This window comes from Brachyistius frenatus, unplaced genomic scaffold (assembly GCF_029030835.1).
Source record: "Brachyistius frenatus isolate BFR_SWC_R1_liver_20210118 unplaced genomic scaffold, ASM2903083v1 Contig_284, whole genome shotgun sequence".
Lineage (NCBI taxonomy): Eukaryota > Metazoa > Chordata > Actinopteri > Embiotocidae > Brachyistius > Brachyistius frenatus.
Genome location: NW_027210883.1, coordinates 1 through 12,333, shown reverse-complemented (window position 1 = coordinate 12,333; position 12,333 = coordinate 1). Strand labels below are relative to the sequence as shown.

The window sequence follows — 12,333 nt, the reverse complement described above, 5'->3', positions numbered from 1 at the left end:
ATCACCGTCACGCCAACGGCATAAAACAAAGGACTCATTAACTGTCGTGAGCAGACCGCATCGGCACAGAGAGACAAAACCTCTGACGACAGAAGTAAACACATGTAAGTTCAGACTTATTTGAAATGTAATGGTAATTTGTATGCATATATGTTTGGTAAAGAATATCCATGTTCCTTTAAACCTATCAAGTCTGCTTAATATTAAGAATTTCGTGTTTTGGGTAACATTGAACAAGTTTCGAAAGAGTATTTAAAAAAAATGTCGAGACAGTAAACACTATTTAACCCGACTGTCTTTTAAAATGTTGTTATTGTTCTTGAATTTCCTGCATGTTGGTCACAGTAGCTCGCAATCTTTTTCACCAACAATGGCTTGAGCTACACATTTGCTTCGGGCATGACACAGTGCAATTACAATATCAGTTTTGTCTAACAGAGTGAAGATGCAGTGGAGTTTGTTCCTGCTCATTCTAATGGGTAAGTCTACCTACAGCAAAGAGCCCAAGGAGGGAGAACGCAAGATCTACCTGGCTATCGAGAGTGCAAATGAACTGGCTGTGCAGAAAGCCAAAACGGAGATTACACGGATAATCAAGGAAGAGCTCATCAGATTACAAAACTCGTACCAGCCGACGAGCAAAGGCCGGTACAAAGTGTTGTAGAGGAGGAAACGGGCCTCGCTGGAGGAGTTCCCCGTCTCTCAATAGACCACCATCTCTACCGTTTCGTCAAATTGGTCGAAAAATATTTTAGTCTATATTTTTAATAATGTTCCCTTCAGTTATCGGAGTTTAGTTTGCTGTACAGTTGCTCGGGCTGCAAAATATTGCTGCGCCCTCAGTGCAGGAAAGAGCGCAGGTCATTTGTTCCGACGGCTGTCAGACCTTTCAACACCACCCTGGAATAACGCTGCACTGTTCAGCTCATTTCATTTCATAGCACCTGACACTTTTTCCATTCATCCCAAACTGTATTTACTTATTTTCTATTTTATTTGTTTTTGTGTCTATGCAGTCTGTGTGTGTGTGTGTGTGTGTGTGTGTGTGTGTGTGTGTGTGTGTGTGTGTGTGTGTGTGTGTGTGTGTGTGTGTGTGTGTGTGTGTGTGTGTGTGTGTGTGTGTGTGTGTGTATTTATTGATGCTCTAATTTCCTTTTTTTCTAAAATAATTATTTTTCTATTTATCTTATTTCTTATATCTTCTACGTATTTGTAAATTGTTTCATATTGTGTGCACCTTTTGTTTTTCTATGCTGCTGCGACGACTGAATTTCCCCACTGTGAGATTAATAAAGTCTAAATCTAATCTAATCTAATCAAATGAGTCGCGATAACCACTGACAAAAAGACAACGCTCAGAAAAATACTGGTTCAAAGAGACGATAAGAGACTAATGCTGATTGGTTTTATGCTCAGTGATTCATTGTGTTACAAACGGAGCGTTGCCTCTCTGTTGTCCAGAGTTGATATGTTGGTCCCGTGACGGGTAACTTGCCGAGTTCTGCCCGCCCACTGAGAATTAGATTTCATCTCGCAGCACCGCAAGAGAAGCTGAAAGAAAGCTACCAGACATTGTAATGATCTGACCGCGTCTAAATAATCTTCTCTGTCAGCTTCATTTAAAGTCTGTAGATTTTGAAAATTTCGAGTCATCAGTGTTTTATTAGACTCAGCGGTAGCATCTCAATGAGACGATTGATCTGAAATTTACAAGGTTTCCTCGGGCACCATTTTTCGTTGTCCTCTGGATCAGATAGATAAAACCAATAAATGATTATATTTGGGGGGGAAATAGTAAGAGAATCGTGATCTCAATTCTAAGCAAAAACTAAAATGTGTGATTCTCATTCTAACCAGAGTTGTTCAGCCATAATAGTTGCCATTTTTAAGGAAATGACTACAACTTAATCTGCTGGAGAGATGACTTGAATACTGAAGTATTTTCTCTGTTTTTAGGTCAGTGTTGCTTCATCACGGGTAAACTCTACGAGTATCACTACATTGACCAGAAAATGAACTGGTCTGAAGCCCAACTGTACTGCAGAGATAAACACACTGACCTGGCCACAGTGACTAACATGACAGACATGGACAGACTCCGTGAATCTGCACATGAAAGTGGAACCTGGATCGGGCTGAAAAAACAAACAGATGCCAACAGGACGTGGTACTGGTCTCCGCCTGGGGTGGAGTTCAATGAAACTGAGACAAATTGGGACACAGGAGAACCGAATGATTACAATCAAAACGAGGACTGTGGAGCTATTCAAACATACCTCAACTGGACGGATGTGAATTGTGGTGACAGTGCTGATTTCCTCTGCTACAATGGTAAGAATGTAATATCACCATTATTTAAGTTCAGAAATATATCATGTAAAACTGTTTAGATGACATTGACTAGAATATCTCTTTAGACTAAGAAAATACAAATTTGTGCTGGTACTATCGGACTCAAATGTCTGCACAAAATGTCTTGGTAATCCATTTCATAGTTGATGAAAGTTCATTTGTTTATTTCACAGAAAGTAGTTCAAACACAACGTTTCATTTGATTAAAGACCAAAAGACCTGGTTTAAAGCTCAGAGATACTGCAGAGAGATGTACACAGACCTGGTCAGTGGAGTAAACCAGCTACAGGAAGAAAACCTAAAAACGTTGGCGAAAGGTGCAGGTACATTCATTTTGTTCGGCCTGTTCAGAGACACCTGGAAGTGGTCCGATGGGAGCGGTTTCTCTTTCAGAGACTGGGATGAGAGCTTTAACGACAACGATAAGGAATGTGCCATGATCAAGTTCAATGATAATAATCACTTCTGGAAGAATTGCGACTGCGCTGACAAAAAAAACTTCTTCTGTCATGACGGTGAGTTTTATTTTTTAAAGATCCATGAAGAGAACGTAACATCTGTAATTTTAGCTTCAGCTTGGAAACAGTCTGAAATGATCGAAATCAATTTACCATTTCAGAATACTCGTGTTTTTATGAATGTATTTATGATACAGTTCTTTCATTGGTGAGCATATTTATTCAAAATATTCTGTGCATTTTCACTTCACAGCTACAAGTACACAAGCTACCAAATCAATGATTTAAAAAATAAAATAATGTATGTCATCTTAATCTCTATTAAATATCTTATCTTGTTAATGCCGCGGTGAGGAATGGGGGGAGAGGGTCATAGAGTTTTAATTCAAACTTGCACAGAGAAAATTTGATGACATTTGTTTGGTATTCAGAAATCCATTTAAAATTGAAGCCCAGCGTTCTCAACAATAACCTGAACAGAGCTGGTGTGTACATTCCTCTCAATGACAGATAAGGTGATTCTGATCAAAGAAAATAAGACCTGGGAGGACGCCTTGTATTACTGCAGAAAGCACCACATCGACCTGGTCACCATCACTAACCTGGACGAGCAGAGATGGGTCCAGGAGAAAGCCAAGAACGCCTCGACTCCTTTCGTCTGGCTGGGACTGCGCTACACCTGCACGCTGGATTTCTGGTTCTGGGTCAGCGACGAGGTGGTCGGCTACGATAACTGGGACTCCGAGAAAACCGATGAATGCGACATGTCTGGAGCCATGAAGAGCGGAGGACAACATGAGTGGGTCAAACAAATGGATAATCAAACGTTTAATTTCATCTGCTCTAAGAATTGAAACCCTTCTACTCACTGCTGACACACTTTGTCTTCATGTACACACTTTGTTTTTGGTTGTGTTACTTTTAAATAAGTTTAGACCTTTTTTTCTTTTTTTTGGAAAGGTATTTGTGGAAATGTAGAACTCCCCACTGGAAAAGACCAAACGCTAACTGTAGATTCCACATTGAGGGGAATTGAGATTTGAGAATTGAGAATATCAGTCATCATTTGTACATTTTACATTTAAGTGTGAGTTTTCTCTTTCTTTCTTTAAGGGGATTTTTTTTTTTGTATCTCATGTTACGTGTATTTATCTGTCACATTCGGTAAAGGTACACCAATAGACTAGATTTTTCTGGTGATGGTTATATTATGTAAACTCAAGTTTATGTTATAATTACGGTTTAGGGAGTTTTGTTGAAATGGATAATTGAACTGTGTTGTTGAATTTACTGTAGAAGTGCGGAGTGGCTTCTGATGCTCATTTACTTTTGCATTTTATCCGAGATTAAAAACACAAACACAATTGTTCAGATGTACTTAATTACTCAACGTATAGAAATAAAAATTACCCAAAAATATACATTTCCCTTTTTTCTTATAATTGATGCATTTACTGTTATAATTAAAGGAAAACCCTTTGTTAAAGTGACCACTATCATAAATGAGACATGCACTTTGCAGGGCTTATTAATATCTAATCAGATAGCAGCACAGTCCTGCCAACACTACATGGGGGAAACACAGAGCTTACTTATGTTACAGGCAAATATCATACGATATGATCCACACTGGGATAATCTATAGCTGCAAAACAGATGATACACTTTTGTGTTCTGGTGTTTCCTCATGATATTCATGCAACAGTTAATGAGGAAATTAAAGAAATCTATAAAAGGTAAACACTGAGCTACAGACTCAAATTTAAGTCATATGATACGTTATAGGTATCAGCTTCAAACACAGATGTTAGCCCAACACAGAGATAAAAGTTGATCTTCAAAATGTATACTTTTTATTTTTAGAACGAGAAACGAACCTTCAAAATACATCTCGCTTATGTGTTGTTATTTTCCTCATAAATCATTTTAACATTTCACACTTGTTTTTCTCTGACAAATGCAAATGACCTCACCCTCTTTTGAATAACTGATGTGCACTTCTTCCTCTTTGAATGTTAAAATGCTGATATAAACTGGCTCCATGAGTTCTCCGTGTTAGTGAGCATCTTGTTACTGAGCACCGGTCTTCTAACAGCAAACGAAGGAGAGAAGAGGCAACCAGAGGTACGTTTAAACTCCACCTGTGTGAAGAGGCTTCTTCTTATTTCTTTAGTTCATGTAGTTCGTTAATATTTTGTATCTAAAATCTGATTCATATCACACATTAAGTTTTTAATTTGCCAGAAAATTAGATTTAATAATTGCCTGTATCTTTTCAAATTAATTTAAGCCTCTGTAATTTAAATGGAGTATGGATACCACAACAAGATACATAGAGCCTGCTGCCTTTATAAAGTGTCTACACTCGACATTCAGAAAAAAGAATGTATCAAATGACTCTGTCAAAATGTAAGAGCGGTTGCTCGTATGATGAATCTACAGACAATTATCACCAGAATCTGCAGCTTCCCTTAAATGTACAGATATTTGTAGCTGGTTTAGGCTCATTGTTTTTCTGTTTGGTCGGCAAATTTACTGTTTTTGGTTCTATCTATTCGCGTAGTTTCCTGACGCAGCACTTTTCAGAAGAAAAATTATATATATATATATATATATATATATATATATAAAAAAAAAAACTGGTGAAGTTCAATCACAATTTATATGGTTTTTAACTGTTATTTCGTCTGTCAACCTTAAATACCTGACGGAAACAAAATCTACAATAGTAGCAGCGAAACTCGCTTCTTCTTAGCGTCTACAGATATCTATTGAAGGACCTTGTATTAACCTAATGGGCTAAAATGTAACTTACTGTTAATTCTGGTTTGACTGTATTTGCTACCCTCTTCTATTCCTCTTCCTTTAAAAAGACTGAACTCTGTGCAATGGAGGTAGGTGCTTTTTTTTTTTTTTTTTTTAACCTTGACATTAAGTATTTAGATGTTTATTTCATTATTTTAGTTCAACAGGTTAAGTGTCTTTTGAATGATTTCATCTACCAGACCAAAGATGCAGTGGAGTTTGTTCCTGCTCATTCTAATGGGTAAGTCTACCTACAGCACTATTACTGTACAGTTGCTCGGGCTGCAAAATATTGCTGCGCCCTCAGTGCAGGCAAGAGCGGAGGTCGTTTGTTCCGACGGCTGTCAGACCTTTCAACACCACCCTGGAATAACGCTGCACTGTTCAGCTCATTTCATTTCATAGCACCTGACACTTTTTCCATTCATCCCAAACTGTATTTACTTATTTTCTATTTTATTTGTTTTTGTGTCTATGCAGTCTGTGTGTGTGTGTGTGTGTGTGTGTGTGTGTGTGTGTGTGTGTGTGTGTGTGTGTGTGTGTGTGTGTGTGTGTGTGTGTGTGTGTGTGTGTGTGTGTGTGTGTGTGTGTGTATTTATTGATGCTCTAATTTCCTTTTTTTCTAAAATAATTATTTTTCTATTTATCTTATTTCTTATATCTTCTACGTATTTGTAAATTGTTTCATATTGTGTGCACCTTTTGTTTTTCTATGCTGCTGCGACGACTGAATTTCCCCACTGTGAGATTAATAAAGTCTAAATCTAATCTAATCTAATCAAATGAGTCGCGATAACCACTGACAAAAAGACAACGCTCAGAAAAATACTGGTTCAAAGAGACGATAAGAGACTAATGCTGATTGGTTTTATGCTCAGTGATTCATTGTGTTACAAACGGAGCGTTGCCTCTCTGTTGTCCAGAGTTGATATGTTGGTCCCGTGACGGGTAACTTGCCGAGTTCTGCCCGCCCACTGAGAATTAGATTTCATCTCGCAGCACCGCAAGAGAAGCTGAAAGAAAGCTACCAGACATTGTAATGATCTGACCGCGTCTAAATAATCTTCTCTGTCAGCTTCATTTAAAGTCTGTAGTTTTTGAAAATTTCGAGTCATCAGTGTTTTATTAGACTCAGCGGTAGCATCTCAATGAGACGATTGATCTGAAATTTACAAGGTTTCCTCGGGCACCATTTTTCGTTGTCCTCTGGATCAGATAGATAAAACCAATAAACGATTATATTTGGGGGGGAAATAGTAAGAGAATCGTGATCTCAATTCTAAGCAAAAACTAAAATGTGTGATTCTCATTCTAACCAGAGTTGTTCAGCCATAATAGTTGCCATTTTTAAGGAAATGACTACAACTTAATCTGCTGGAGAGATGACTTGAATACTGAAGTATTTTCTCTGTTTTTAGGTCAGTGTTGCTTCATCACGGGTAAACTCTACGAGTATCACTACATTGACCAGAAAATGAACTGGTCTGAAGCCCAACTGTACTGCAGAGATAATCACACTGACCTGGCCACAGTGACTAACATGACAGACATGGACAGACTCCGTGAATCTCCACATGAAAGTGGAACCTGGATCGGGCTGAAAAAACAAACAGATGCCAACAGGACGTGGTACTGGTCTCCGCCTGGGGTGGAGTTCAATGAAACTGAGACAAATTGGGACACAGGAGAACCGAACATCACAATGAGAGGTGTTGAGTACTGTGTGCGAATGCACAAGGGAGAATGGTACGATTTCCCTTGTAGTAAAAAACTGAAGTTTGTCTGCTACAACGGTGAGAATATGAGGTTAATAATGCTAAGGGTATTTAGCACATCACTTTTTCCAACATTTGTTTTCCATTTTGACATATACGTCTGCCTTTCACGTCAAATTAAGTAAACACTTGGCTGATAATATACCTGAAAGTCCAAATTTAACCAGCCTTTAAACAACGCTTATAATTCCTGCAGTTTATTTCAATAAGTGACATTAACTGTTAATTGCGGTGATAAAATTCCACTTGTTCGTATTAATATACAAATTCTGACAAAACAATTTTTAAAAATCAATTTGAAAAGAAATCAACAGTACTTGATTAAACCAGTGGAATTAGGATTATATAGTCAACTATATTGTTTCACCCTGCTTTAAAAAATAAAAAAAATTGAATTTTCTGAGACTTAAAACCTTGACAAAAAGGTAAATTTCTTAATATACTTGCCAGTTAATGACACGACAGATACTCAGCAACACTTTAGGTGACAAACACATGACCAGGCCCGCTGAGTACCGTGATGTAAATTTGTGCGTTTCCTTCACAGGAAAGAATGCATCAAAAGAATTCTCTCTGATTCATGAAAATAAGACATGGCTTGAAGCTCAGAGGTACTGCAGAAAGCATCACACAGACCTGATCAGTGGAGTCTGGCAGATAGCCAAACTCTTCAGGAATGAGACTGTCACCGTCAGCAATGACCAATTTTGGATCGGCCTGTTCAGAGACACCTGGAGGTGGTCAGACGGGTTCGGCTCCTATTTCAGACACTGGGATGTGAAATTTGAAGACCAGCCGGGGAACTGTGCCAAGATCAAGTTGGATGAAGATGGTTTATGGAAGAATGGCAAGTGTACTGAGAAAAAACCCTTCTTCTGTTATGAGGGTGAGTTTTTATTTATTTCTTATCTATGGAGATTACACAAGATCTCTTCAAATAGTAAGTGTATTTATTTCAGACATTTACATTCTGTGAACTTTTACTTCACACCTACATAAGCTACATCTCCTTTGTTCATTGTTAGTTTTTGTGCAATAATTGTTTTTTAGTGTCGTTATTTATTACAAATGTTATCTTGTTAATGCCTAGCGTAGGCGTGGAAATACAAATTGGTCTAGAATATTATTTTGGACTCGGACTTTCCCAGAGATTATTTCAAAATATGAAGATATCTAATTGTTACCGAACGACAAAGTGACGACATTTAATTTGGTATTAGTAAAGGTACATACGTTTTTCTTTAATTGTTAGTTTGTTGTTTTGTTGCTGCAATAATATTTTTTTTATAGTGTCATTATCATCTTAATCTCTATTAAATATCTTATCTTGTTAATGCCGCGGTGAGGAATGGGGGGAGAGGGTCATAGAGTTTTAATTCAAACTTGCACAGAGAAAATTTGATGACATTTGTTTGGTATTCAGAAATCCATTTAAAATTGAAGCCCAGCGTTCTCAACAATAACCTGAACAGAGCTGGTGTGTACATTCCTCTCAATGACAGATGAGGTGATTCTGATCAAAGAAAATAAGACCTGGGAGGACGCCTTGTATTACTGCAGAAAGCACCACATCGACCTGGTCACCATCACTAACCGAGCCGAGCAGAGATGGGTCCAGGAGAAAGCCAAGAACGCCTCGACTCCTTTCGTCTGGCTGGGACTGCGCTACACCTGCACGCTGGATTTCTGGTTCTGGGTCAGCGACGAGGTGGTCGGCTACGATAACTGGGACTCCGAGAAAACCGATGAATGCGACATGTCTGGAGCCATGAAGAGCGGAGGACAACATGAGTGGGTCAAACAAATGGATAATCAAACGTTTAATTTCATCTGCTCTAAGAATTGAAACCCTTCTACTCACTGCTGACACACTTTGTCTTCATGTACACACTTTGTTTTTGGTTGTGTTACTTTTAAATAAGTTTAGACCTTTTTTTCTTTTTTTTGGAAAGGTATTTGTGGAAATGTAGAACTCCCCACTGGAAAAGACCAAACGCTAACTGTAGATTCCACATTGAGGGGAATTGAGATTTGAGAATTGGGAATATCAGTCATCATTTGTACATTTTACATTTAAGTGTGAGTTTTCTCTTTCTTTCTTTAAGGGGATTTTTTTTTTTTTTTGTATCTCATGTTACGTGTATTTATCTGTCACATTCGGTAAAGGTACACCAATAGACTAGATTTTTCTGGTGATGGTTATATTATGTAAACTCAAGTTTATGTTATAATTACGGTTTAGGGAGTTTTGTTGAAATGGATAATTGAACTGTGTTGTTGAATTTACTGTAGAAGTGCGGAGTGGCTTCTGATGCTCATTTACTTTTGCATTTTATCCGAGATTAAAAACACAAACACAATTGTTCAGAAGATGTACTTAATTACTCAACGTATAGAAATAAAAATTACCCAAAATTATACATTTCCCTTTTTTCTTATAATTGATGCATTTACTGTTATAATTAAAGGAAAACCCTTTGTTAAAGTGACCACTATCATAAATGAGACATGCACTTTGCAGGGCTTATTAATATCTAATCAGATAGCAGCACAGTCCTGCCAACACTACATGGGGGAAACACAGAGCTTACTTATGTTACAGGCAAATATCATACGATATGATCCACACTGGGATAATCTATAGCTGCAAAACAGATGATACACTTTTGTGTTCTGGTGTTTCCTCGTAATATTCATGCAACAGTTAATGAGGAAATTAAAGAAATCTATAAAAGGTAAACACTGAGCTACAGACTCAAATTTAAGTCATATGATACGTTATAGGTATCAGCTTCAAACACAGATGTTAGCTCTGAGAATGACGGCTCTCAAAAAGACTTCACAAAGCTCCACTAAAACACAGAATGCTTTTATAGGTATACTCACCACAAAATATATATAAAAGGAGTGTGAATTTTCATTGCAGTTATAAAAAAAAAAAAAGCAGCACAGAAGTAAAAAAAACAAAACCAAAACAGCTAGCGGTTGTTGTCCTTCTTTTTCAGCAATATTTAGCGGGAAAACACGGCTTTGGGAGTTGGATAACTATTGAAAATTACAGAATTAGAATGAATATTAGATCGTAACACAGTCAGGACAGCCATACGTGAGGTGTCATTTTTATAACACCTTCTCTTCATTACAGAAATGATACGCCGTTTATAATATAGAGGTATCAAAAACAAATGACTAGTAACCTGATATGTACAGAATCATATAGAAATATGGTAATCAAGTTGTGTTCCACATCAAATTGGGAATACATGTATTGTTAAAAAGGATAATACATCAAAGATTAGTGTAAAGGCACTTATCGACAGATGACGTTGATGGCATGGCACAGAACATAAGTTGGGTTCAGTTAAATGAAGTGAAATTTGTAATAATAAAGTATTTCAAAATACAGTTTTTATCAAATATTCTCATTACAAAAACACGACCCCTCGGGGCTTACCTATGGGGCACCAACACAGTTTATCCTCAAAATGTGCAGTTGTTATTTTTAGAATGCAAAACTTTTCACGTTTGTTTTTGTCTGACAAATGCAAATGACCTCACCCTCTTTTGAATAACTGATGTGCACTTCTTCTTGTTTGAATATTAAAATGCTGATATAAACTGGCTCCATGAGTTCTCCTGTTAGTTCATTATAATCATCCCTGTCAACCATCATATTATGTGAAAAGGAAAAGAATATGCTGTTTACCCTGCAAAGTGATGATTATAAGTCACTTCTCGTTGACAGTCTGTCACTAAAATGCTTACTTGACATATATTTACTTGACATAGTGTTTTCAGGTCATTTATGAACTAATTTAACATTGATGGGTTTTTTTTTAATAGTTTGGTTTTGCACTGCTATTTTACATTAAAGTCGATGGCAAGAGTCACATGTTTTTCCTCAAAAGGGGACGAGGACGTGCTGCAAGAAAAACTTCCCCGATGTGCCGGTCTAATCTATTATTTTGAATTGGCTGGCAACTCTTTAAAAAAAACAAAAAACATTAAACATAAAATACTGGAGTCCCCGCACAGCTTTAAAGGTGTTTTTACTTCTTTTGTCTAATCAGAGCTGTTGATGGAGGTTGAAGGTCGCAGGACTAAACTAGTAGACTTAGTAAAGGTTTAATTTGTTCCATCCTACACTCGTATAACTGGTTTGACAGCCAACGTCATAATCGCCCGGGTAGATTCTGCTTACTGCTGTGACATATTTGTTGTATAATACATAAGGATAAATATCTCCCAAAGAACAAGCGGTTATTCTTCTATAAACATGACACGTTCCTGGCAATGATTAACCTAAAATATTTTTATTTTTTAAATTCAGACTTTACCGCAGCAACACTTGCATAGTACACAGGATTATTGTGGTGTTGTGATCAGTGAAGGGTGAAACAACAGTGAACCTGGACACAGGAAAAAAAAACATGGACGTTAAAACCTTATCTGTAACACTGGAAGTGTACCTGTTGTGGATTATTGCTCTTGCTTATATGATTAATCTACTTATATCTTAGCATTATTTTAGCATAAACATTGTTAGCATTATATTTTTCATAAAGGTCTCTGCATGCATGCAAGGTACACTGTGTTCTCAGGTCAGAAGCAGAGCACATCGTCTCGTGCAGAGAGTCACGTACCGAAACTAGCACTTCTACAAAATAACTATTCCTCAAGGTCAGCACATCGTCTCGTGCAGAGAGTCACGCACGAAAACCAGCACTTTTGCAAAACAACTTCTCCTCAAAAGATGATCTGCAGGTGTCCACAGATGACTACTCCCCAAGGAAGAACCAATCAGCGAACGCCAACACAGCACAAGGAGCTACATGCATGATGTACTATAAAATACAGGAGCAAGGGCCAGATAGTTAGTCAGACTTCGCGAACTGACACACTTTGTTGCGGTCAGGGACACTTTGTCTGGACTCCAAGCTAGA

General features: G+C 37.6%; 2 protein-coding genes and 1 long non-coding RNA gene across 3 annotated transcripts; all 3 read left to right on the top strand.

Annotated features, from left to right (window-relative positions):
- The first annotated feature begins 2,660 nt into the window (after window positions 1-2,660).
- Window positions 2,661-4,745, top strand: LOC138634998 (snaclec stejaggregin-B subunit beta-1-like). Its single transcript, XM_069722291.1, has 2 exons — window positions 2,661-2,867; window positions 3,321-4,745. Exons 1-2 carry the CDS (start codon window positions 2,789-2,791, stop codon window positions 3,662-3,664), a joined length of 423 nt encoding a protein of 140 aa, XP_069578392.1. The 5' UTR covers window positions 2,661-2,788; the 3' UTR covers window positions 3,665-4,745.
- A 96-nt stretch (window positions 4,746-4,841) lies between these two features.
- On the top strand, window positions 4,842-7,099 carry LOC138634999 (uncharacterized). Its single transcript, XR_011312043.1, has 3 exons — window positions 4,842-4,934; window positions 5,775-5,856; window positions 7,034-7,099. It is a non-coding gene; the product is annotated as an uncharacterized lncRNA (long non-coding RNA).
- A 56-nt stretch (window positions 7,100-7,155) lies between these two features.
- LOC138635001 (putative C-type lectin domain family 20 member A) lies at window positions 7,156-9,808 on the top strand. The gene is made up of 3 exons (XM_069722292.1): window positions 7,156-7,408; window positions 7,938-8,276; window positions 8,863-9,808. The coding sequence occupies exons 1-3, from the start codon at window positions 7,156-7,158 to the stop codon at window positions 9,234-9,236; spliced, it is 966 nt and encodes a 321-aa protein (XP_069578393.1). The 3' UTR covers window positions 9,237-9,808.
- Window positions 9,809-12,333: the final 2,525 nt, after the last annotated feature.

Bases quoted from the DNA above. Each gene is read 5' to 3' on its own strand.
- LOC138634998 (XM_069722291.1), top strand. From the start codon at position 2,789: ATGATCAAGTTCAATGATAATAATCACTTCTGGAAGAATTGCGACTGC. The intron at 2,868-3,320 runs GTGAGTTTTATT...TCTCAATGACAG, and splicing joins AAACTTCTTCTGTCATGACG to ATAAGGTGATTCTGATCAAA.
- LOC138635001 (XM_069722292.1), top strand. From the start codon at position 7,156: ATGACAGACATGGACAGACTCCGTGAATCTCCACATGAAAGTGGAACC. The intron at 7,409-7,937 runs GTGAGAATATGA...TTTCCTTCACAG, and splicing joins GAAGTTTGTCTGCTACAACG to GAAAGAATGCATCAAAAGAA. The intron at 8,277-8,862 runs GTGAGTTTTTAT...TAACCTGAACAG, and splicing joins ACCCTTCTTCTGTTATGAGG to AGCTGGTGTGTACATTCCTC.